The sequence below is a fragment of the Pogona vitticeps genome, chromosome 2 (assembly GCF_051106095.1).
Source record: "Pogona vitticeps strain Pit_001003342236 chromosome 2, PviZW2.1, whole genome shotgun sequence".
NCBI lineage: Eukaryota > Metazoa > Chordata > Lepidosauria > Squamata > Agamidae > Pogona > Pogona vitticeps.
Genome location: NC_135784.1, coordinates 205,092,879 through 205,120,271, shown reverse-complemented (window position 1 = coordinate 205,120,271; position 27,393 = coordinate 205,092,879). Strand labels below are relative to the sequence as shown.

General features: G+C 41.3%; 1 protein-coding gene across 4 annotated transcripts in view; it reads left to right on the top strand.

The window, feature by feature from the left end:
- Positions 1–27,393, top strand: part of ABCA1 (ATP binding cassette subfamily A member 1) — a 125,077-nt gene that overhangs the window by 41,184 nt on the left and 56,500 nt on the right. For all 4 annotated transcript variants that reach the window (XM_020801436.3, XM_072991979.2, XM_020801440.3 and 1 more), the window contains 6 exons: positions 10,090–10,211; positions 10,478–10,669; positions 15,669–15,755; positions 23,509–23,749; positions 23,962–24,101; positions 25,345–25,461. In XM_020801436.3, coding sequence (XP_020657095.3) covers positions 10,090–10,211; positions 10,478–10,669; positions 15,669–15,755; positions 23,509–23,749; positions 23,962–24,101; positions 25,345–25,461 — 899 coding nt within the window. The remainder of the gene's footprint in view (positions 1–10,089; positions 10,212–10,477; positions 10,670–15,668; positions 15,756–23,508; positions 23,750–23,961; positions 24,102–25,344; positions 25,462–27,393) is intronic.

The window sequence follows — 27,393 nt, the reverse complement described above, 5'->3', positions numbered from 1 at the left end:
GAGCCCTGGAATTAAGTTGACTGATGGTTGCATATCATGACACAGCATGTGAAGGCTAAGCACTGTGCCCCTGCCTTGCTGGCTTTCATTGGGTAGTTGCAACAATCAGAGATGGCTCATTATCTCTGGGCATTTCCTTTAATTTTGCCTCACACATGGCAGATAGTGATACATGACTAATGTGCGTGTGCTTGCATGCACACACACGTGTGTACATTGATATGACATTAGCTGAAGGTAGAGTTGTTCCTGGAGAAAAGAGATAGCACAGTAACTTGGGGGTGGAGTGTAATTTTTTTTTTTTTTTTTTGCTGCTTCTCATTGCTTTTTCTTCCCAGGAGAGAGCGTAACAACAGGGCAGTTAAACATTTATCATCCATGACGTCAGATTAATTTAGGAGTAAAAGAGTATAGTTCAGTGTCTGGCTTTGCTTTAGTCATCTGAAGCTTTTAAAACCCTTATTTATTAGAACGTACGTATTTTGTCTGGTACAGATACTTAACCTCACCTCCCCCGCTCCTTAAATCTTTTCACCTGTACCACATCATCCTCATAGTTTGCAAACCTTAAACATTTTGTATGACATATACATAGTGTGATGTGTTCCAGCCTGATTGCAGGACGTAACAGCAGTGAGTGTTTTTATTTATTGCTGCTAGAATGCCTTATACTGGCATGTGCCACAAGGTATTCAGATTGCATTTTTGGATCTGATTAAAAAAGTGGGTGGATTTTCTCTTTCTGATATTGTTTTGATTCTGCACACTTTTTAAAGTTATTTAACTGGTGACATTGTCTACCTATTTTTAAAATAAGGGGTTATATGTTTAATTTCATCCCATCCCCCCCCCCCGCCCCAGAGCAACTGCAGAATGCCACGTACTGATAATGGTTCTCTTCATTAAATTTACCATATCTCACTGGCTAAATTTTTATGACATCAATTGTTCCATGGATTACAGTTTGAGCTAAAATTTTATATCCTGAATGCTCTTATTTGACAAGCTGCGGTAGATGATTTTGTTCTCACTTTAACAAAGTGGCTGGTTAGTCAGCCTTGGTTCAAGCTCTTTCCTTTTTAAAAAAGGAAGTGGGAGAGTGTCTTTTGAATCAGCCTTGGACACAGCCTGCAAATGTGCTGGACTGTATGCTGGCTGGATATGATGGGAGTTGTAGTCAAAACATCTGCAAAGCATTAGGTTAAGGCTGTGATAAATATTATGAGAAAGGCCATGACAGGCAGTATAGCGATTGTACAATATTGCATTATAAATAATATAATATAATTCAGTGGTCTAACTCCAGGTCCATTCCACAGCATTTCCCAGTAAAAATGGAAAGTTATACATTAACCATTATGCAGAGCTACTGCTAGTGTAGCCCAAAGGCTCAGGTGGGTGCGGATTATATGTACCATGAGATCTCAGTGCAGTTCTAGAGGAGATCTCACGTGGTCACATCCCACTGGTGGATGGGGCCGAAAGCAAAAGGATGGACTCCAAAAAAATCAGCACATTTTAATTTAAAGCTCCTAATAAGGAAGCTTTAGGAGAGGTATTAGAGCTGTTTGGAATGAAGGGCAACACAGTACAAAATCGGGGAAGCCACCCTGTGCTCTCACAGGGAAAGGAGCATGGCCATCTAAGGAAGCCCAGAGAGCTAGTCTTAGTCCTTGGGGCATCTATGGTTTGCCACTCCTGCTGAGCTAGAGGAACCAGTGGTCTGGCTTGGTATGTGGTAGCTTTTGATGTTGGTAATGTTAAAAGCATTGCATTTCCCAAACCTGTTAGAATGAGGTTTCCTGGCTCGTGAGTGACATCACAAGAAGAATACAGTCGTTTGTTGCTGTGTGAGTTGGTTCAGTGATGATGAGGGGAAGCTCAGTCTGAATCGTGACTGGCTTGAGGCCAGTCACAGAGAGCGGCTAAAATCCTGTTGCTTAGCGCAGTGAATTGCTGCTAGAGTAAGCCCATTGAATGAGTAGGAATTTTGTGAGCCATCTCCTCAGTCAGTTCCGTTCATTCGGCGGGTCTGCTCTAGTTATGGCTTACTATCCTAACCAACAAGTTCCCGGCCTCTCTTACACCTACAGGGTCTACTACAAAGCACGAGCCAGCTAGCTACAGCTTTTTACATTGGCCAGTGTCCATTGCTCAGCTTCTTTTTGCAGTCCTTTGTGCTTTTGGGGTGCAAGTTTTTACATTTAAAAATGTAAGAATGAGCCAGTTATCTGGGTCGACTTGCTCTCACTGTATTAAAATACAAGCAGCTTTCCTAGTGACTATTATTGTTCACAGTATGTCCTTGTTTTGTTGGAGCACCCTGGACAATAACACAGAATGAACTTTTCTATACAGAGATTTTATAACTTAATTGGATGACACTCTTTTTTTAAATAACAAAAATGATATCCATAAGGGGATAATCTGTTAATCTGCTATTTTATGTAGGGGAAAATAATTACAACAACGAAGCCTAGTTTAGATTTCCTAATCCCTTTCCATTATACTTTTAAAGGGATAGATGCATCAAAACCTTGAGTGCTGAGAATTTGCTTATTGTTTTTTTTTTTCAGTCAAAGTACAACATTGTCCAGGTTGGCAATTTATTCAGAGGCTTCTTCTGTGTCTCACATTCTCTGGGCCAAAGCCAGTAGGTTAGTCCACACTAGCACAGACCCATTGAAAATAATGTGAATTATAAGTAACATCAATTCCATTGAATTCAGTGAGACTATTCTAGTTGGAACTAACATTGGACATAGCCCTGTGGATCCTACCTGACCTTTTCCCCTTGCCTATACAATCAGGGTGTTTTATAAGCATCTCATCTAATCATCACCAGTTTGGGGGGGGGGGGGGAAGGCAACCTGGTTCTCTCCAGATGTTTTTGGATTATAGATCTCATTGTTCCTGACAGTAGGTCATGGTCAGAGGGCTTTTTGAAAGCTCCTGTTGTTAAAATGATCTCTTTCTTAGACTTTTGGCCATTATCTGTTTTATACCCAGGACCCATCTTGCCATGTTGGGAGGATTTTTTTTTTTCAAAGCTAGTCAATGACTAAAACTGCTTTAGGCTGAGTTGCAGTGTACCAGCAAAAGACACTGCCCTGGACCCAGCTATCTCTTCCTACATTGAACCAACTCAAACCAAGAGCTGTGCTTTTACTTTCATAGCCACTGCCTTCCCTTCTTTTTAAGCCTGGCTTTAGGAAACATGGCTTCTCCATCTGCAGTTCAGCCAACACCTTCTGCTCCAATTCAGAGCTTCCAATGAGATTGATTACCTGGTGTCTCATTCTTTCATACCCACTGTCAGATGCCTGCTGCTAAGTTAGTGCTGCATGTTCACATTTTCCTGGGGCCAGAGGAGAGTTTCATTCTTTTGCACACAGGGGTGATCCTTGCATGTAGGAGTCTGTGAGGTTAAGGGAAGGTCCAAGAAGAGTGTCCATGTTGTAGAGTGCTTAGAGTTCTGAGCTAAGCAGAGATTTGGGAGATCCGGTTACACGTCCCCCAGTCAGCCATGAAACTCACTAACTCACTAAGCCAAAGACTCAGTGATACTAGTTGAACCACATACTCTCTCTCAGCCTGGCCTAGTTCAGAAGGTCATTGTGAGATAAAAGAGCAGAGAAAGAAAAGCCATGAATACTACTTCAAACTTATTGGAGGGAAGGCAAGATATACATGTAATTAGGTGGGATGTGGTGGCGCTGCAGGCTAAACCGCAGAAGCCTGTGCTGCAGAGTCAGAAGACCAGCAGTCGTAAGATCGAATCCACGCGACGGAGTGAGCTCCCGTCACTTGTCCCAGCTCCCGCCGACCTAGCGGTTCGAAAGCATGCAAATGCGAGTAGATAAATAGGGACCACCTCGGTGGGAAGGTAACAGCGTTCCGTGTCTAAGTCGCACTGGCCATGTGATCACAGAAGATTGTCTTCAGACAAAACGCTGGCTCTATGGCTTGGAAACGGGGATGAGCACCGCCCCCTAGAGTCGAACACGACTGGACAAAAATTGTCAAGGGGAACCTTTACGTTTACCTATTAAATAATAATTTTTAAAATCCACAAAATAACTTTACCTGTCCAACACTACTGAAAAGTGTGATTTTCCACAAGGGTTATAAGTGACTGGATTTCTCGGAGGGCCCACCTCCCACCACTCTTACCCCTATGCTAAGTTTGCCTTTAATGACTGAAGGCTGGAATTGTTCAGAGCAGCATTTGCAGTGATTCATCTGCCCACATGCTGTTTGAATGCCCTGATGCCCCTTGGAGAAATGCATTTTGACAATGAGGGCTGCAAACATTTGGAGCTAGCTTTGGATCCTGCCAGCCACAGGTATTCTCTGTGACTTCGGAGGAGATGCTTTACATCTATCCGGTTTAGTTACTGTTCTTGCAGAAAGTGAGATCCTACGTGTGCTTTGCGTGCCTTCCCTCTTCATCCTATAAGCCTTCTAAATCTTGCAAGAGCGCTAGTGATTTGTTCATTGTCTAAGGATAGGCCCTAAACAGCAAATGTTAAACATTGGAGTTCTTGATTCATCCTATCAATGTCAGCAAGTTTATTTGTGGTTTTAAATTGCTTTTCAGGGCTGGAGGACACCCAAAGTAACATTCGTGTGGGCTGTTTGGATAACAAGAAGATGGATTGATGCTCTTTTTCTCTGTGCATGATCTTTTAAAACCCTCTGTAATCTGGGTGTACATAGAGCCTTTTGATCAAAGCTTGTGTAAGGGCAGGGGATTCCAAAAGCCACGCGACTCAAAGGCTAAGTTTACCTTAGTTCCACAACTGAGCCAGTCCAGGAGTTTCCCCTTCCAGTAATTTGGAAGAGGAATTTGCTGGGTGGCAGATTTGAGAGTTGGCAGACAGTGCATGACTATCTCCTGGACAGATAGTTTGCCCACAGTTATTCATAAACTTAGCTGTTTCTAGAATTGACTCTTATTATGTGTTTATAATGGGGGGGGGGGGCTGCCTTAAGAAACAGAGAGTTGTTAGGGTCTTGACTGAACCATGAGTCCAAAACATTCAAATTTTTCTTTTTCTGGAGCTTAGTGTTGCTGCTAATTATGGATAAAGTCTGGTGATGTAAAAACCCAATATAGTCAGAATTCGTTCCCCTCTTTCCAATATGCTGTTTGCTTGATTTGCAAAAACTTGTGAGTACCTTTAGGCTGTTCCTAAGGAGGCAAATAACAGCTGTAATGAAGGCAGTGCTGTTTTTGGGAATAAGGGGAGGGAATTAAAATCCCTTCCCCTAGGGCTAAAATCCAATTGGAATTATTGATTATGCTCTAACAGTGTCTTTTTACAAAGATTTAAAGAACCAGGAGATATGGTTGCAAAACTCTTTAACATTTTGTCTAGTTCTGCTTTATTGCTGTTGTTGCAACATTAGCTGGATTCTGGTGCAGAAGGGAGTTCTGGTCACACGTGCTTCTCTCCATCCTGCTACCCCATAATTGGAGCAGAGATAAGGCACACAGACAGACTTAAGCAAGAGAAGCCACCGAGAGTCATGGCAGGAAGAAAGGCAGGAATAAGCAGGGGCCACAGACAGGGATACAGACCTGGAAGGATGCAAGAAGATGAGCATTGGATGGAAAGAGAGACCAAAGTATACAGAACAAACTTTTAGAAAGTGTTTTTTAAAAAATAATTGGATCATAACTCTGACAATTTTGTATCCATCATGGACTTGAAGGGCGACAGGAGGTGTCTTGGAGTTATAGCCCAAAACAGTAACTTTTCATCCTTTTCATAAACTGCCGTCTTTTCAGCCTTTCTCCAACTCACCCACACTTACATGAGTTAGGGCTCAAGTTTGCAGTTTGTTAGGCCAGAAGGCCAAGGAACAAGAGATAAATAAAATAAACAAAACTAAACAGAAAAACCTGGTCCAGGTTAACCTTCTGGCAACCATTTAGGTATTTTGAAAACCTTCTTAGCCAGCCAGCAATCATTGGTTAACCACACTAGTAAGCCCTGTTTCTTTGTGGCACGGCTTAAACTTGCTCATCAGGCCAGCCTAAATATTCTTGTTTGAGTTTTCTTTCCCACTGACCAAAGGCCATCAGAACCTTTTTTCCACACTTCTGCTATCAATTAAATAGAAGGGAAAAGTGGTGGGCGATGAGGAACAGCGTGGCCATTGTGGGTCCTTTTGCACTAGGAAGGGCCTGCCTCTGAAGGTAGCCCATTCATTTGTTTGGACGGCGATAAAAGAGTCACAGGGCACAGGTTCTTAACCTTTGGCCCTCCAGATGGTTTGAACTCCAGCTCTCCAAAGAGGCAGGCAACATAGGCAGTGGTGAGAAAACTGGGAGCTAAAATGCAAACCATACGGAGGGTGCAAAAGATTTAGAACTATTGATGCAAAGGGTAGCCATCTGGTCCAAACAAAGTAAAATCCAAATGCAAAAATAGCCAATACCTTTATAGGCCGCTAAAAAAACCCCAAATCATCATACTATCCATCAGCTTTTGTGGATTAAAACACTACTTCATCAGATTGTACTAGCGTGAAGAACTTAAAGTCCAAAACACGAAGTCCCAAAGTCCGAGTTTAGACAGCTGTGGATTGAGTGAACTGGGTTACACTCGATCCACAGCTGCCTAAGATGTTGCCATAAAACAGCAACCAGACTCCTGACTTACATCTTAGAGAGAGATGCCTGACAAAATCCATCTTGCCAAGAATTGCTTAACTTAACATCTAAGAGCAGGTTTCCTGGCAAAAATCTATCATGCCATGTACTTTGGGACTTCAAGCTTTGGACTTCTAAGTTCTTCACACTGGTACAAACCTGATGAAGTGATGTTTTAATCCATGAAAGTGTGTGTATTGTATGATGATTTTTAGTGGCCTATAAAGATATCATCTATTTTTGCATTTGGTTGAGAGCTAGTCACTGCATTTAGGGGATCCTCTATATCAGTAACTAGTCTTCTTGGACTGCAACTCCCAGAAACCCTGGCTGGTAGAGCGGGTGGTGAAGGCCTCTGGGAATTGCAGTCCAAGAAGACCTGGGTTAACCAGGGTTGGGAGCCACTACTCTGTGTCTTCCTGAGGACCATGGGTCCACTGCCTTCATAGCCTTGTAGTAGCTTTTCCTTCTTCTTTAATTTTTACTGTTCGATAAGATTTCTGTATTTAAAAGCTTGGAAACCTGTATCCATTTCCATTCCTTGGTAACTGTTGTCATTTCCATTCTTGTAATAATTAATTTGAGCCAGGTTTGCTCAAAGAGATCATAGCAGAAATAGGAGTTAAGGGCAGAACAGGAAAGGCTGTGAAATGCTGGTTGCTGCTGGACTGCCATTCCCATTATCCCCAGCCAGGATAGCAGGTGATGGGAACTGAAGCCCCCCAGCATCCAGAGGGCAGTACATTTTCCACCCATGGCCTGAAGGCTCCTTTTTACATTATGCTTATAACTCCCAGCTGCTGTGATGCTACTGTTTCTTGCACTGAGAAACTCTTGGTGATCTAGCAGTAGCCCATGATATGGCCCCTTTTCAGTCCCACCTCACCCAGTTTCTGGGAGGTGTAAAGGTGACATGAAAATCAGCCACTAGTATTTGTTTTCATGATATCTTAAGCTTCCCTGCCAACCAGACGAATGAAAAAGGATGTATCCCTGGGAATAACTGGTTATGTAGAAGTCGGGTCTATGTGTCCCCCCGCCCCCCCAGTTTGCCTGGCCAGTCTAAGATGTTTTAGTACTTGGGGCAAATTACAAGATGGTAGGCAGCCCCCCCTTCCATATACTGTAATGGCAGTTCAGTTTAACTTGAATTTTACTTTCGCACTGGTGATGAAAGAGTATATTGTCCAAAGGGCTAGTGGTTAGTTTAGGGATCCAGGAGAGGGCTGTGTGGCAAGCAAAGCTCTGTCCTCAAGCTCAGGGGAATGGCTTGAGGGTTTCGGTGAAGTGTCTGGAAAGTTTCTGCCGCCTGGGCATCAAATAATAACTTGCACTTTTTTTTTCTGTGCCCCTTCCTTCTGCGGCCAAATCAACCCAAGTAGGCTGTTAAACAATTCTGAAAAGACTTCACCCTAGAATAACCTCCTGTCAGCTCTCGCCCAGCTTTTCCCTCAAGCCCTCCAGTGACAAGCGATGATTTTGCTTGTAGAACAAAAAAACGTACAGGGAACCTGTAACAGGAGAACTGGGCTGGAGAGCATTGACCGATAGTAACCCCACCGCCTTCGTGTTTAGATGAAAAATGGGAAGTGTTTCTTTCTTCTTTCTTCATTACTCTTTCAACCAGACTCTTCTCCTGCCAAGTCAGGTCTGAGTAACACAATAGTAATGCCGAATGGCATAAAGGGGAAGAGGCGGTGGTGGCAGTACCTCTGCTTCTCTCTCCGTTTGCCTTCTCTTTCAGCTCTGTGGAGATTTATGGTGTTCTCATTCCAGCCCCCTTGGCACTCTCAGTGTTTCTTGTAAGCAGTCAAGTTAATTAACATTTTACAAAAAAAATCTCAGTCAGCCTCTTGCAGTCCAGCATCTGCTGCCCTCTCTCGGGATCTGGCAGTATGAGAGAGTGTGAGTAAGTAATTAACAGAGGCTGTGTTGCATTCATTGCTTCAGAAGCTGTGCTTTTAGCTATGGGGAGATGAACTTTTAGCAGCTATGGAGGTCCTGCATCTAAAACCACACCCCTCAACATTAAGAATATTTACTACATGCTTTTTAATGTGCAGAATTTGGAGTCAATCATATTTCCTCTGGCTGGATGTTTGAAGAAGGGGGGGGGGGAGAGATGTGCCTGTACATAATTAGGCATAGAATATATAAATGCAGGTCAGTGATTTCGACTGTATATTCTAGAAATCATCAGATTTGTGGCTTGGATGCTCACTACAGGTTCCTCAGTACAATAATACGTAATGGTGGATTGTAATGGTGGATGAGCTTCCTGGAAAGATAGCTTGCTTACTGCTTTCAGCCAGTGCTTCAGTTATAGTGGGGTGAGGGAGACGGAGAAATGGTTCAAAGATCTACCAGCCTAAGCCCTGATATTGCTCTCCGTTGCAGTCTACAAAGAATAGCTAAACGGACTAAACTGAAGTTACTATGCTTTGGACAAATACAGAGAAGACCAGATTTACTGTACAAAACAAAGATATTAGGAAAAGACAAAGATAACTGGAAAAGATGAAGACTTAGCATGAGATGGAATGACTCTGTAAAAAAGAAGCCACAGCCTTTAATTTGCAGGAGTGGTTCATGACAGGACTTCCTGGAGGTCATTAATTCCTATAGTTACCATACATCAGAAATTACTTGACAGCACATAACAACAAACAGAAATGTCAGAAAATTTAAAGGGACCTAGCTACCCCTCTATAATTCTTCCCTACTTTTATCCCCATGATTTAGGAAGTGAACATATACTGACAGGAGAGACAGCTCAAATTCAACCAATTCAGAGATAAACCCCAGTTTCCACATAGTGGAGAAATCTTGGCAGGGGGACCCATGAGAGTCCCTTGAACAGAGAGTGGAGTAGGAATGAAGCATGCTTCATAAGCAGTGGCTGAGAAAGCCCACTTCAAAACGTGGGTGTGCAAGGGCCCTCTTATCCTCTCTGCAGTTCAGGTACTGTAGCAAACTCTTTCAGCATTTCAGAAGGTTGTGTTTTAGGGGTGAACCTTTGTGTGAAGTTAGAACAGCATCCACTTAGTTGGAAGGATGTTTCACCTCTCCCTCAACAGCCATGCACGTGGAGAAGCATTTTCTGCTCATTTGCCTGAGTGGCAAGATGGGAATTCTTTCAGGTTCCTCCTCACTACAAAATTTATATATTGTGTTTCATAATTTTATTAGTCCTGTCTCTACCAACACATCCATGATAGTCACAGTTTAGTAAGAATTCTGACAATCTCTTACCACGGAACTATGACTTTCAGAGATCTCTGGGGAGAGTACTGTATGTACCCTGGCTGTAGAAATAGTTTAATACTGTAACCCAGCTATGCTGAATTGTCACCATCAAAAGCTATAATAAGAGCAAGAATGATAATAATAAATAGAGAATAATTATTTTAAAATGTTTCATCTGGCAGGTGTGAAAATCCGGGATTTCCTAGTTGACAATGAGACGTTCTCTGACTTCCTCTATCACAATATTTCCTTGCCGTACTTTGTCATAGATAAAATCTTGGATGCTGAGGTCAACCTCCAACAGGTAAGAATGGACAAACATCTATACTTGTGTATATTGTCGGTTTTGGTATAGTGAGCAATGGAGATTCCCTCCAAGATATGTTTTCCCATCAGGGATAATAGGTGTTATAGGCTGATAGCATCTGAGGTCCCAAGGTTTTTGGGGGAAAAACCTGTTTAAAGTTCAGACTCTTCATGTTAAGAATTATGAATGTGAAGTGGGAAAAACTTCAAATCTCAGGAGTGATTTACAGACAGCATTTGGTAATCTCTGATAAATGTTTTTAGATCATCAAGTCTGGCTACCGAATGAGTGTGAAGGACCTTTGCAATTCGACCAGGCTGTCAGAGCTTGTTATTATTAAAAATCCTTTGGTTGATGTGGTCAGCAGTGCCTTGGTTTGCACCTTGCCTAAGGAAAAACTGGCTTCTGCAGAGAAAGTGTTTCAGTCTAATATAGACATCTTGAAACCAATTATGGTAAGTAATGTTGTCTCTCGCATTTTTATTTGCACTCACTAAAGTACAGTCCTAGTTTTCAAAACAGCAGAGCATTACATAGTACATAATGTAGCACTCAGTGATACACACTACCACATACCCGTGGCAGCGTATACCAAAAGTTAGATTTAAATGAACATTGCTTTCAGCCAGGTGACACTGGTTCCTGTCTTAACCACAATTTGAAATCATGGTTAGTGTAGATGCTGATGTAACTCTAAACCATAGTCAATGCTAACTGAAGAATGGGAGAAGAATTTGATTCAAAAGTGAAGGAGGGGAAAGAGGGAGACTATACATCTCAAGGGAGTTTCCTATCTATAATCCACAGCTCATATTTGACATGTTTGGCAGGAATATAATCTTGTATCACTCTGTGAAGGGACAGAGAATTTTCTTGGGCATAAGTATTGTGACATGAACTCACCAGCGGATTATGTGGGAAGTGACCAATGATTCCTGGTACCAGTGACTTAAGGAGAAAGTGTTTGTGAATATGTTCCCCTTCTCCGTTATGATCACAAGTGGCCTATGTCTCTGGTCTTTTGGATTATTTTAAAAAACTGGTTTCCGAGAAGGTCTAGATGTGCTTTTTGAGACGTCTTTAATTTCTTTTATGAATGCTTTAAATCTGTTTTTATTTGTTTTTATCTATTATAAGTCACGTGGAAAGCTCCCTCTTGGGTAGAGAGGTGATAAACAAGTGCTTCAGATAGATAGAATCGCGAAATTGGCATCCCTTGTCATCAATGTGCAAGACACTATATTATAAGGAAAAATGAGGAGTCCCTTGCCCTGGAGAGCCTGCAGAGCTTATATGCAGTGGGTGGCAAAAGGATCAGTGCAGTCCACCCAGAATGTTTCAGCCTCCCTATTTCCATTTTCAGGGCAATTTGACAGTGCATCTAGAAGGTGATTTGTCCTGAAGAAAGGGCAACTTACCTCTGGTTTAAGTTAAGTTAAAAAGCTAAAACAGGGAGAAAGCAGTACAGAAATCAGGGTGTCGGTACATACCGTAAATGCTTGGCTGTGTACAAATCAAAAGCCTTATTTTGTTTTTACATCTCTCTGGGAACACGGAATTAAGTTTTAGTTTTTTTATTATTCTCCTATTCAAAAGCATAGGATATGTGACTAGAATCTTCTTGCTGTTCCGTCTGACATATAAAGGTTTTTTTTTCCTTAACATTGTTTTTCACTTACCTGCTGGGACTCCGTTGCCCTATATTTGCTTGCTTCCAAATGCATCTCCCCACTTTTCAGCCTAAGCGATTCTCAGAGTGGCTGGCATCTGATTTAAAATTACCAAAATACAATACAGTCAAACAGAAATACAAACAATGAAGCAGAAAGGCATATATAATTTGTGAGTTAAAACCTCATTTAAGACTCTTTTTTAAAAAAAAGACCCTGGAAGGCTAGGGAAGTTTTAAAAGGCATACCTTTCGTTTCCCTCCCCCAGAATCACACAGAGATGATAGCAGGTAAGCTCTCTCAAGAGATATTCCTAAAGTCAGGGTCCTTTCAGTAGTAATGCCTGTTTCCAGTCACCACCTTCCTTATTTATTTGGGACTTAGACTAAATTCTGTGAGACTGATGTTTGTATTTGCAAGCAATATATTCTCTTTGTACCACTGTACTAAAAAACAGGGAACTTGCTTGAGTTTAGCTACTGTACATATCCATTTGATGAACTCTTTAGCTGCTGTACCATTTGCAATTTGACAGTGCTGGAGATGTATGAGGGCTCTTGGGAAATGTGTTTCTACCTCTTTGTCCTGCACTTTTTTTTGCTGCTGCTACAGCCGTCAAGCGGAGATAACCTTAGCAGAGAATCTCTTCTCTGATTGTTGTGGGTTTTTCAGGCTCTTTGGCCGTGTTCTGAAGGTTGTTCTTCCTAACGTTTCACCAGTCTCTGTGGCCGGCATCTTCAGAGGACAGTGTCTCTTCTCTATTTGCTTAAACAGTGTGTGCTTTCCTAGTGTTTGTGAATTACCTGGTTGAAGCCTTCTGGAGTTAATGGCTGAAGATAGGTGGAGGTCTTTATTACTTACATAGGAAAGGGCAAGGATTCAGCCCCTTAAAGGAGGAATTTGAAAAACAAATCAAATAAACTTGTTTACAAACCCCTGCAATTTCAGAAAGTAATACAAGTAAGACAGAAGCGTTGTACCTAAAGAAATATAATGTGCCAGGCCTATAGTAGGGACTTTCCAGGCTAAGGGGGTGGGGGAGAATAAAGATATGAAAGCAGGAAAAATAGCCTTGTTGAGACAGACCAGCATCAGACACTCCTTATAATGTATTCCTAGTCTTATAATGGTGGATGCTTTTCCACAAGCAGTGCTAGCAAAGAAAAAGGGAAGTGAGTCTTGAATCATGAGTTGTTTGTAGTCATTTCTTAATTGTCCATTTGTTGCGTCAGCACAAGTGCTGATAGGGGTAGTTAAAGGATATTCTTACCATTATTGTTGTTCTTCCTCCTCCTCTTATTATTACAGTGGTGCCTCGCTTTACGATTCCCCCGCATTATGATGAATCTGCTTTATGACAATCTTTTTGCGATTGCAATTGTGATTGCAAAACGATGGTCTAAATGGGGGAATTTCGCTTTGCAATGATTGGTTCCCTGCTTTGGGAACCGATTCTTCGCAAAACGATGATTTTTCAACAGCTGATCCGCAGTTTCAAAATGGCCACCGGGTAAATACAATGGCTCCCCACTGTATTTAGGGATGGATTCCTCGCTATAGAGGCAGCGAAAATGGACGGTGAGTTTTAAGCCCATTGGAATGCATTGAAAGGTTTTCAATGCGTTTCAATGGGCTTTTTATTTTTGCTTTACGATGTTTTCGCTTAACGGCAATTTTCCTGGAATGGATTATCGCCATTAAGCAAGGCACCACTGTACAGTATATGGTCAATCATTACCATTGTCTTTTTCTTCTTCAGTGGGATTGCTGCTCATTCACAGCCTTTCAGCTGTGAATGAGCAGCTGAAAAGATTTAGTATGGTTAAAATCCATTATGTGTTGCCAAACACATGTGTAGGTGTTTATTACGCACTTGAGTAGAGCTTCCCTCACTTAAACCCAAGTAGCTCTTTGGCTTTATTCTCTGGATATACTGGAGTAGGTAGTAATCTCTTAACTCCATTCCTCTTTCCTCTTGTTGCTTCTTCTTCCTAAATAGTAACCAAATTCACACTCCTGTTTTGCTATTTGTTATGCAGCTGCAGGACAGATGTGGTTGAGGAGTTGATGACCTTTAGTGTACTTTTTCCCTGTGCTTTCTCACATCTCGAAACTGCTCATTTTAATGCATGAACAAGATGAGGGTATAATCTCTAAATTATGAAGATGAAGATAGAAAATTTGCCCTTTTCAGATAATTAGTATGATTATTACAGAACCTTTGTCTAGGTTTTGTAAACCAGTTACATAGTGTTTGTTTTTTCCTAGATGGTTGTGACAAGCAATGGAAAGTAATGATCATTTGTGGGACATCCTTCTATGGAGTTCTGACCTAGAATATTGTGCTGTACTGTGCGGGTGGTGTTCTAAGTGATTGTGATTCATACTTCACGGAAGCCTGGAACAGCTTCCAAAGTCTGCTTTATTTGTGTGTGTATTCTAAACAGGGAATTAATTTGAGTAATGCTTTAAATTTAAAAAATGATTTTTGATTATATTAAATATCGATTTTTAAAATTTAAATTGTGATTGAAATCAATTTGATTATTTTAAAAAATATTTGATTTCTGCCCGCCCTGATTGTGAATTTTCTAGGTGACATTTTATTGTTGCCATAGCTTAAGAGAAATGCCTGTAGCCTTGCAAATAGGAATAAAAATACAGTATGCGGAATCCTAGAAAACAAAAATTCACTTGATAATGGCATGTGGTGTAATTTGAATCCAAGCAGACAGGTCCTGTAGACTTAATTGTTCTTCTCTAACATGGAACCATGAAGAGACACACAATGTTCGCAGGATAAAAAGAATTTCAGACAGATGTCAAATACTAGGACAGCCTTTCCCAATATGTTGGTCTTGAGAGAGAGCGGCTGAAATCCTATTGCTTTGTGTAGTAAGTCATACTAGGGTAGGCCCATTTAATCAGTGGGAATTTGGTGAGTCTTTAGTTTGGCAAATTGCAACTAGAGTTGGTCCATTTGAATCAGTGGAATTCCCACTGATTTACTGAGCCTACTCTAGTGTGGTTTACTGTATTAAGCAACGGCATTTCAGCCAATGAACTATAAGTACCATAATCTCCTGACAGCATAGCTAAGGGTTCAAGTTAATATCTCTTTGCTGTGGTACGTCAAGATTCAATAAAATGCGAAAACCTAAGTTTGAGCATGTTATATATAGCTGCCGCCGCGCCGCCCCGGTGCGGGATTCTACTGCATCCTTGGACTGACTGAAGAAACCCATCAGAAGATCTTTGGGAAGGTCATTTCCTTTCTTCCTACATGGTTCCTAGCTGCTTGCAATGGGGGTGCTCTCTTTCTCCCCTCAATTACAAGCTTTTGGTAGCACTTGAAACTCTACCCTGGGTTTTTTTTTCGGTCCTCTGGAGCAGATGCCAAGATGACTTGGTAGGATGTGTGGAAATCCCCCTCCTATGAGATATTCTGATAGGTTTCTTATTTAATGTGAGGACCTAAAAAGAGGTTGGCTGGTGTATTTTACAAACCTTTATCCTTTTAAATTTCTTTTATAGATTTCGCAGCAATTGTTTCAGTGTTAACAGCGCACTAGAAGCATTAACCATCCTTGAGTCTTGTGACTAATACAAATGCCTGTTTTATATAACTGCTTACAGCAACAATAGATTGCTTCTTAAAATGCAGGAAGGAGGACTTCCCCATTGCTCTCACTAAATGGCAGCACTTTTAACTAGATAATGGTTTGATTACCTTTCTCTTCTACTTGCAACTGATGTACAACTGGATTCCTATTTGTCATTCCAGAAAGGGATAATCTCCAATTCAACTATGGAAGACCTTAAGGGGACTGTGGAAACTTTGATGGAGAGTCTTGGAAAGCTCCTTAGAGAGGTAAAGTGTATCTTCTGATCCTTTGTCAACAGCTGCTTCCAAATTACTGGGGACTTGGGCAGATCGGGGATGTGGTGTCGCTGTGGGCTAAACCGCAGAAGCCTGTGCTGCAGGGTCAGAAGACCAGCAGTCATAAGATCGAATCCACGTGACGGAGTGAGCTCCCATCGCTTTGTCCCAGCTCCTCGCCAAACTAGCAGTTCGAAAACATGTAAATGCACATAGATAAATACGTAGGTACCATCTCAGTGGGAAAGTAAAGGCGTTCCCTCATCACGCTAGCCATGTGGCAATTGAAACTGTCTTCGGACAAGCACTGGCTCTTCGGCTTGAAAATGGGATGAGCACCGCCCTCTAGAGTCGGACACAACTGGACTAAAAATGTCAAGGGGAACCTTTACCTTTTACCTTTGGGCAGATCTGTGAAGTCAGTGATATACTCACCTGTAATGCTAAACCATACCTTGAGAATTGAGTTAGATGCCCCGCTGGTGGTGTGTGTGAGGGGGAGGGAAGCATCAAAAAAGGTATTGAGAAGAGTTGTCTTTAGAGATATCGGAGAGATATGTCAGATCCACATTTTGTACATATATGTACTGAATTTGGATTTGCTAAATTTGTAAGCCAATACACCTGTGCTCCCAAATCCACATTTTAAAAAAAGAATTTTGCAGTCTATTCCACAACTCTGCATATGTGCACAAAACATTCCTGCATGGTGGGGGGTTGGACTGGATGGCCTCAGTGGTCTCTTCCAACTCTGTGACTCTATGACATATGTATTAAAATACATGGCCGGGAAAGGCATTAAGGAAAAATGCTTGTAAAAATTCTGCACACTAAGAAAACTTTGCACCAAAATTTATGTGGGTTAGGGAAACTGGGCATAGAAATATGTACCAATTATTTAGGTAGACTCCTTAAAAATGAATTTTTCAGTCTTTCACAAGCTGGTGCAAATATAGGTCAAAACAGTCTAGCATTCAGTGGAAAGAGAAGTTCAGTTGAATAGAAATTCTTGGATTTGTTAATTTCTTCTTCATGTGCATATCACCATGTACACATAGGCAGACCTCTAAGAATCTGGAGCCAGAAATCAAGATGTGGTGGAATAACCTAGAGCTGGTCTAATCTGTGGTGGTAGTGAGGAATGGAAACGTGCCCAGTGTGGTGTACCAAGGTAGAGTGACAGACAGGACTTGGGAAACTTGGCTCAAATCCCTGTTGAGCCATGGAAACTCTCATGGGGTGGGATGGAACTGGTAAAACCAGTCATTAAATATATCACCTGGAAAGCCCTATTAGGGTCCCTATAAGCCATTTACAACTTGACACATAACACACACACACACCGGTGGGGAATGGAGGCTTACCAGTTTGGCTTGGCTTGGGCACCCGAAGCCAGCCTTGTTTTGCAAGCCTTTTGAATAAGAGGATGTTATGCTGTAGAATTTTTCCCAAGTGCTGTATGATCTGGCTGATTTTCTACATAAAGTATTTTTTTCTATGTATTCTCAAAGGCTTTCATGGCCGGGATCTGATGGTTGTTGTGGGTTTTTCGGGTTCTTTGGCCGTGTTCTGAAGGTTCTTCTTCCTGACGTTTCGCCAGTCTCTGCGGCCGGCATCTTCAGAGGACTAGAGTAGGAACTCTGTCCATGCTCTGTTGCTGTTTGTTGGATAGTTGAGTATTTATAGCTGTGGGAACAGGTTTTGTCTTTTTTCAGGAGATAGGGTGATCAGCGTATTTTTTGTTGTGATAAGGAGGGGGAGATTATCTGTTACTGTGGTTGAAGGGTGTTATTAGTTGGTCTTTGTGGCTGGGCAGAGTTCGTTGTATTTTTCAATACTGTATTGGGAGCCAGGCCGCGTTTAGTTTTAGGCCTTCTTCCTTCTTGTTGAAATTTCGTTGATGTTTATGGATTGCAATGGCTTCCCTGTGGAGTCTTACATAGTGGTTGCTGGTGTTGTCCAGTACTTCAGTATTTTGAAATAGAATTTCATGTCCAAAAGGATCATTGCACAAAAAAGACTAGCTAATGACACCCATCAATCACAGTAACAATCTCCCCCTCCTTATCACAACAAAAAATACGCTGATCACCCTATCTCCTGAAAAAAGACAACAGCTATAAATACTCCGCTATCCAACAAACAGCAACAGAGCATGGACAATGTTCCTACTCCAGTCCTCTGAAAATGCCGGCCACAGAGACTGGCGAAACGTCAGGAAGAACAACCTTCAGAACACGGCCAAAGAACCCAAAAAACCCACAACTATTTTTTCTATGTTTAAAATCTGTTTTGTCCTTTGTCAGAAAGCAGACATTTTCAGCCGCAAAAAAACAGTCCCAAGCGGACCTATTGTTCCTTCCTTCTCCCCTCCCTTCCCCTTTAAAGCTCGCCAGTTGCAACTTTCAAGCTCTGAACTCCAGTAACCTCTCAGCTGAGCTGGGTTAGGTCACTTGAGGTTGTACAGGATTTTTCTTCTACTGAGGAAGGAAGGGAAGAGAAGAAAGTTTGGGAGAGTGGAGGGTTCCCCAGCTTTGCTCCTTCCTTATAGTTATTTCCTGCAAGGCAGTGGTCTTCTGTTGAATTTTAGAACCTCTGGTGTGAATCTGCTTGGAATCAAGATAAAATTGCAGTGTGTTAAACTTTCCTAAATGTTTGCTTGCGGCTTTCTGGTTACAGCTGTTTCCTGTTACATCATGTCAGCGCTGGTGGTGTTTTGTTCTTTTTCTTGTCTGATATAAAAATAATAAATCATCAGAAGCATGTGACTCTGTTTGCTGATGTGGCTGTAAAGCGGGCTTGCTAAGGAATGTGACTTCTCTTTGGCCGTTGTCACCAGCAGTAGCCTGTAGCTTTCCTCTATCCCTTTTAATATTCAGGGAGAAAAACAAAACAAGCCTCAGGGCTTTCTACAGGGTGCAGCATGAAGTCTGTGTTTAAGGACACAACCAAATGTTGCTTTTCATGGTATGGTTTGCTGAATATTCTGTAACAAAAACACATAGGAATAGAGGCCTCGTGCCTTTATTTAATCTCTCTAGGTGGGTGTTGAGTTAGTAGTGCTACCATCTGTCTGGGGGTAAGTAGGTGGGGGCCTGTAAAGCCTCCAGACACTACTTATGTGCATATACTAATCTATTTAAATGTATGCAAATTTTAAATCGCCTATATCCAAAGGCTCAAGCTTAGCATGGTGCTATAAAAACCATTCAGAGCCAGGTGGCAACCTTGACGTACCAGTTCTGTACGAAGCTAGGCACACTTATTAAAACCAAGCAGCTGGAAGCAGGAGAGAGTTATGGAAAATCCATCTTATGAGGCTCTCACTGCATAAAACTTTGAATTTCCTGCTTCACACATTGGTGATGCCGTGAAACCTTCAGATATTAGGCCATGGGTCTCGTTCAGACAGTAGCTTATGAACTAGGCCTCCTGCGTTTGGAAGCTTCAGTGTGACTTCAGCAGCAAGTGACAATAATGGCTGCAAATGATGATAGAGACCCACTTTCAGTTCCCACATATCTCCCTGCCATTCTGTTACTCATTTACTTGACTCATTAAGAGCATCTGACAGCACAGGACAATAGGAAAGAGAAGTTGCAGTGTCTTCTTTAGAATATGTTATTTGAAGAAGTTAAGTGTTGCCAGAAGATCAGTGGTGCTGAATCTAGAGCCTATAGCTCTAGATTCTGTTGTTTTATTGTCCTTATTTCACGACTGTGAATAGCACTTTTCAAAATACAACTGTCTTTCCAAAGTGACATAACACCACATTTTTAAAGAAGTGTCAACATTCACACTTCTAATAATAAAACACAAAGAGCAATACAACTATTCTGTTTCATGCTGCTTACCCCATTAGAAGACCTTTATATCTGTCTTTAAGTTACATGTTTGTAAACTTGATTTAAAGGAGGCTTTAAAAATTTATTTAGGGTCTGTCTGAATTTTTTTAAAAGGAAGGAGTTAATAGTATCTCTCAAGGGGAGGGAACTCGGTATATATGTGTCCAAACCAAGGTGTTCTGTCCTTAATGCTCACCAGCATAACTAGTCCTGTGGGTGAATAGATCCGTAGCTGATCTTAATGTTCAGGGAGAGGTGTCAGGAGCTTTGGAGGTCAATGCCAGCATCTTCAGTTAGATTTAAGAGCAATAGGCAGTCAAGATAGCTTATGTGGAATTGGTATGAAATGGCCCAAGCACTTTGCCCCACCAGCTCCTGTTGCATTGCATTCTACACTAGCTGAATTTTCTGAACTGTTTTCCAGGGTAGTCCCATGTAAAGTGTATGACAGTAATCAAGCCAGAATGGGACTAGGCTTTTGAGGAACTGAGGCAAAATCTGCAATGTCTAGACATGGCTGTAACTAGCATATTTAAGTTGGTAAAAGGCACCTCTAAGCCACCTTCACAGGTAGATCTGAAAATAGGAAAACCTCATAGTCTTGATCTTTTAGTCTACCTAGAACTGTTTGGACTGGGGCAGTCAGCAATTGGCAGCTGCAATACGGTTGTTTTGTTTGGATTAACAACTCCTGATAATCACTCTTATGAGTCTTCTAAACACGAAAGTCTGTTCCACAGTCTGCTAGAAAAAAATTAATATACTGAAGTTTGTATTACACTCTTACATTGTGCTAAAAGATAAGCTGATGCCCTCTTTGAATGAGTGAATAATTCTCACTAGTTAATGAGTGAATGATGCTGACTGAATATTGCACTGTTTCTGATTGTGCTGGCTGGACACAGTTACTGTATGTCCTAAAGCTAATTGTTTGCATTGTTTATTCAAAAAAGTCATCTGAATGAGGTTTTAGGTTATTGACATTATCTGAATTTTTACTAGCATGTTTCTATGCATACCCAGCTTTGATTCTCCCCCTCCCCTTCTCTCTCTCTCTCTCTCTCTCTCTCTCTCTCTCTCTCTCTCTCTCTCTCTCTCTCTCTGTGTGTGTGTGTGTGTGTGTGTGTGTAATTATCAGGGATATAATATGCAACACCATCCTGCCAATGTTTTATTACTGATAAGTTTCACTGTGTTCAGTGGGGCCTGGGTAATTGTGCAAAGAATTGCCATCTCTAGCAGAATTAATAAATCAGTTAATAAACTAATTCATTGATTTGAATACTCTGTTTAAATTTGTGCAGCAAATGGGTCAGGATTTCTTTACCTGTGTGACAATCCAATTCTTACTTATTTTGAAGACGTCTTATTTTCTAGAAGGAGAAACAAATGAAAAAGAAGTTGGATTGCAATCAGGGTTTTCAAACCTGAATCCTTTGCTCAGAAAGCAATTGCCTTGTATACTGTCATTCAGGTTTAAAGACTTGGTGTGTTCTTTTTTTAGTACGGTTGTCAGCTCCTGTACAGTCACAACAACGGTGTCAGATTTCCCCAAAGTCCTTTATTATTTCAGTTCCTCCTTTAAATGAAAATGGCAGATTAAGACAGCAGGGGTGACAGAACTATCAGAATGTCATAATGCCTTCTGAGGCTGCATCCTGTCCACCTCCTTTAAGCCGCAGACCATCACCTTTCAGAACAAGAAGAATAGACAGAAGGGAAGATACCGAGAACCAGGGTGACATCATGGCTGTATTGGACTTGAATTGCAAGGCACTAAGTTCAAACTCAGCTACAAAGCTGAGTCGCTGGGGAGGAAAACCCACAATCTCTTCTACTGGCCTGCTTCACAGGGGTATTCTGAGAATAAAATGGACTAGCCCAAAGTTTCTTAGAAGGAAGGGGAAACACAAATATGAGGAAGGGGGTTGTGACTTGGAATGTGACTTAATCATCACTCTGTCACATTTTTCAGTAGCTGCAGTGTTTCTTTACTTGGATGTATTTGTAATTTGTACTCTCCTGCCATCACATGAGCTTCAGGTCTTTGCCTCCACAGAAAAAATTTTTTTTTCAGATTCTTCTCTCTGTCACCCAGTGCAAAAGGGACAGTGGAAGAGAACCAGGTTGGTTGAGGATGTCTTAGGGAGTAAACAGAATTACATCCTTGTTAGTTTGGTATATTAATTTCTGATATTTTGCCCCATTCTTTTACCTGGAGGATAGGAATATTTGGACATGTGTATGTGTAAGAGAGAAAACTCTTATGACTATGGATGAATGAACTCTATTCCTTTGGGGGGAAACATTCCATTTTTTTTCATGGAAAATCAGTATTTCTGAACACAAGAGGAAGCAGTTTGGGCATTAGGTTTGGTTCGGAGGATTTGCATGCTGGGCTGGGAATACCCACTAGGTAGATTACAGTCAAAATGTCCATACAAAAACATAGTTTCCAATATGATCCCATCACTCTGTGGTGAGACTCAGCAACGGGTTGGGATCGTTTACCTCCCACCCACGTGGCATTCCTGATTGCATCCCTTTATTTTTCCTTACATGTGTAGCAAAGCAGAAGTGCTACCCTTGGGTGCTCAGTTGTAGTGACAGAAGGCTCTGTAACTCATATAAGGGAGGAAGTGTTGGTGTACAAGACAGATGGCCCAAAAGACCCTGAAATGCACTCTTTCCCTTCCATAGGTATACGCATATAGTATTAACCATATATCTTTGTTACAGTCAAGTTTTGAAAATGGCAGGAACCTAAGGTGAAGTTGCTGAGACAAGAGTGTTTAATCCTTATGAGCACCCGTTAAGTGCTAGGGAATGAAGAAAATTCCCTGCCTGCCATAGTGATGGTCATTTTGCAAACATGCCATGAATGTCTTTTCAACATCCTGAACATAAAGCAGTTCATACAAAAAGTTTGGAAATGCTACTTTTTTGGACTCAGAGGCTGCCCAGCCAATGGGGCTAGGAACTTTTCCAAAGTCTTCATAAGCCATGTGACCTCCTCTTCTAGATGACCAATTGCAGATGAATCTACACACATTTTGTTTCTCTAAATCTATAAAAATGGGCACGAATCATTGGTTTGGCAGTTTGTGCTGGTTTGTTTTTTTGTCCAAACAGATGTTTGGATGAAAAATGAATTGGCAGAAACTGTCAAACTGCTAGTTCATACTCATCTCTAGGGCAGAAATTATCTCTAAGTACAATATTAGTTTCATGGCCTGCTATTTTCCATAGATCATTCCTGCATTATGATAGACATTCTACTGTGGGGAGAATATATATATACACAGTATTTACATGTATCCATTATGAATCATTCTTTGAAAGAAAAACAATGTTGTACTGGTTTTGAACCAACATAAGCAGTTAGTATGTAACCACTTACATTTTTAGGTACATATGATACAGTTTGCAGCACTTTTCGTCACATGTTCGCTTGAGGGTGGTCACCATGGCTATGTTTTATTGCAATATAATCTTCAAAGCAACATGAAGACACATTTTTTGAATTATCTGTATTCCACCAGAAACAGTGACAAAAGGGGTATAGCTTAAGAAACACCGCATGAAAACACTGCATGGGGATTTTGAATGGGGACCAAAATTTACTTGTACCTAAAATAATGTTATAGAGAATTTGGGATCTTAAGAAGAATTAGTATTAAGGGATTGCAATAAGATGTTGCATGTTGTTGTTTTGATAGCTAAATTATATTTTGGATGGCATTCTGTATGACTAGGTAGCAACTTGTATTGTTTTTTGAGCCAAGAGATTTTTGGTTGAATGTAATTTTGTAGTGAGCAATGGCACTGAGTGTGAACCCATGAGTACTAATCTGTAGAAGAGTCTTCATTAAGTTTTCATCTTTTCTTGTGAATGGCAGCTGGTGAGTATAAAAAGCTGGAGCGACATGAGGCAGGAGGTGATGTTGCTGACCAACATGAACACCACCGTTTCTTCTCCTGAGATATATCAGTCAGTATCACGAATTGTTTGCGGCCACCCTGAGGGAGGAGGATTGCAGATCAAGTCTCTCAACTGGTACGAAGACCACAACTACAAAGCTTTCTTTGGAAGCAACAGTACAGAAGATGATGCCACTGATTTCTATGATAACAGCACCAGTAAGTAGAATCCAGTGAGGTCACTGTCTACGTATTTTATTTTAACAGTTTATTGGAGCCCTGTCCCTTTTCTTGTCACAGTTGTAAGAAACTACATAAAAATGGAAGACGGGATTTCTGTGTATTTAGTGGACTCTCTGGGGTCAAAAAGGGAAGTTGTTATATGTCTAATTCTTGCAAGCACTGAAAAACAACAAATGTTTCTTTTAAAGCACCTTACTGCAATGACAAAATGAAGATACTGGAATCCAGCCCTCTCTCTAGGATTATATGGAGGGCCCTGAAACCACTGCTGGTTGGCAAGGTCTTATATACACCCGATACACCAGCAACAAGAACAGTCATGTCTGAGGTAAGAACACAGACACCCGTTTCAGGAAAAGGCCATCTGTTGTCCTTTTGCTACCAGACTATCACAGCATGTGCAGAAAAGGTAACTGAAAGGTACTGTGTACATATTGGAAAGTGGCTGCAGCTCAGGAACACTGGTTGATCTCCTCTGTTCGCCATTTCTTGAGTTAAGGATTTCAGGCAGTAGCTGCTCTGGGATCAAAGCTGAGATAAAGGTTATCACTCGACAACATTTGGCTGGTTGTTTTCTGTTTTGTTGCTGCCAGCACAAATATGTAGGGGACTTGAAGGCAATATCCATTTGTGGGGGGGGGGGGAATGAAAGTATTTAAGAGACTGGGTGGCATTGGTTGGTTAATGATGGCTGCAGCAGCAGTGTCTAACTGAAGGCAGCCATAAATTCCCATCGCAATGCATCTTGGAATGACCTTATATCATTAAAAGCATCATTTTGAGGGATGCGTTGGGAGCAGAAATATGATGGATGTCTATAGGCAGACCATTGAGAAGCGGCTACATCACAACAGCTGCTAGCAAAGGAAAAATCAAGGAGGCCTTTCTTAGTGCTCCATGAGCAGAAGAGCAGGAATCCAATAAAATAATTCAACATTGAAAGTTAGGCTTTTAAAAATAACAACACTAGGAATTTGTATTTGTGGATTTCGATTCCCAGAATTCTCTATGAATTCTGGGAGCTGCAGCTCACAAACCCAAATGAGCACAATTGTAGGTTTCACTCCTCTAGAGAAGGCCTTTGGGGGCTTTTACCTATACTATTGGCTTCCCTGGCCTAAAGAGAAAGATATCTGAGAGTTGTAGTTCTTTTGGAGGTGTCCTCTAATGGGCAGTGAGACTACAACTCCCAGGAAGCACCATGGTGGTTCCTCCACCACCCAAATCAATAACAAAAAAATAAAAGCAGGAGAAGCTAATGGTAGAGGTTAAAAAAAACCAATTTGGGTATGTGGCTGCAACTTCTGGACTTCGTAGAGAATTCTGGGAATTGCAGTCCAGAAACATAAAACAGCACACTCCTAAAGAACACCCAGAGAGGAAGAGATGACTGGATATCTGTGTATTGACTTCTGGAAAAAAAATGTTGAATTGTGGCTTTGGAGAGATAAAGCAAGCCAATGCTGATTTTTTTTAGGGTGGAAGGGAAATAGGGAACTGCTTTTTGCTCGTTTGTTCTGTTGGTTTTGTAATTTTCACAGTTCCCTTTGCCCCTTTCACTATCCTGTCAGGTAAACAAGACATTCCAGGAGCTTGGTGTCTTCCGTGATCTTGGAGGGATGTGGGAAGAAATAAAGCCGAAGATAAGAACGTTCATGGAAAAGAGCCAGGAAATGGATCTAATCCGGGTCAGCATGCCATAATTAGTTTTTTTCCTTCTCCTTTTTTCGTGGACTATTTACAAGAAGTGACTGAAATCTATGTATTTTAAAAGTTGTCATTGGTACTTTGGTCTGTAGGCTGTACATATAATTGTAGCTCATTTTTTGATGCCAAGTCTGTGTCAGGGGGCTTTTCTTGACTATACAACATGACCGTGTCATGGGAGGGGAAGAGGAGAGAGTTTTTTTTTCTCTTTGAAAACAATTTTTCCTTCATGATTTCTCTTCATGATTTTGTGAAGGGCCAAACAAGCTGTTGTGTTAGTGTTCACCTCTCAGGCAAGATTCAGAACTGGTGCATAAATCAACCCCTGTCCCAGACTGCTGTGACTGTACATCTGCCAAGGACAGGGCCGAGACGAATGTGAAATGAAGGGGATAGTCACGTACAGGCAGGCTTCACATTCTGCTATGCTGAATGCTGCTGTAGTCACATTATACAGGGCTCTGAACTAGGGTAAGATGTGGTTAAATTTTATCTCACCTGCTGTAATGTAAGAAACCAGTATAGTTCTTCCCATAACTACCCCAGTTTTGTGAACAAGACTGATAGATTTAATTAGCTGTTTGGGATAATGACATTCAATTATCTTGACCTTTAGTATTGTAATCTCAGCTGAAAACCTTCTAATCCAGAGAGAGCTGTGCAGTTTGTGTGTTTGGTGTTGGAGAGCCAGTGTTTTATAGTAGCCAGAGTGCTCGAGGTTAATACTGGGAGTCCTGGCTTTGTATTTTGTATCTGCCATGAAATGTACAGAACGGAAGTGGAAGGAAAAGTACAGGGACTAACATTCATTAATCAAGGTTTCACTAAACATATTCCTCCTGGAAACTATAAGAACCCATTCAGATCTAGATGGGAGACACAGTTGTTTCGTTTAATTCACTGCTTTCTCATGGCAACTCAGTTTGCTTAGGGAAAGGGCATCTCACCCGAATTCTCAGAAAAAAAAAAGGGAATGTGGAACAGACCATGTGAGAAGAACATCACATTATTGGCTGCATCCCTGTCAGGAAACAACATCTCTCTGGCCGGCTTCCTCAGGAGACACACTTGGCAGCCACACAACTGGTCAGTTGCGACAGTGGGAAACGTGCTCTAGTGGTAGCATTCTTAAAATACACTAAAATACTTAGTCTTCTTTGGAGTTGTGCTTCAGAAAGGAAGCCAGCTTCTCTGGTATATGACCCCTTCCCCCCTCAGCTGGACAGAATCAGTTGTTTAGGTCTTCCTTTCCCATTTCCAGAATTGATTAATAATCAGAAAGGGGAGTGTGAATATTATCATAAAAATCTACCAATTATTCCAAAAGTTCAGTGTCATATGTGGGGAATAAACATTCCCTCTCTAAATTGTATCTGAGGTAAGGGCTGGTTATGTAGCTAGGTATTCAGCTCATGGGAAAACAAACATGGGAAAACAAAAGTGCATTAGCGCAAGGCATGCTTCACTGTTTCATTTGTTCATGAAGCAGTAACACAGGTGTTTTGGGCAATGTACAATTGAACTATTTAAAGTAATAGAAAATCAATAAATTACAATTGCAATATAAGGTTTTAAGAACAGCAGTAATATAGCAAGCAAAACCAGAACTTGAGACTGCCTCTTCCTGCAGAGCTGAAAATAACTTAAAAGAGTGAAACAAATCCCAAAGGCAATAAAAGCAGAGAATAGGAGGTTAATGCTTAAAATGGTAAAAGTATTAAGGTGCTGTTAAAAGACCTGGGAAGAAAACAAAGCCTGCAGGGGGTGGGGCGGGGGAAGCAAGAATCATAGCATCAGAGAGTAATGAAGATGCCTGTAAGGCCATTGAGTCCAGCCCCCATTTCAACACAAATCAAAGTCTATCTGACACATGTTTGTTTAATTTTCTTTTGAATGGCCCCAGTGTTGGAGCA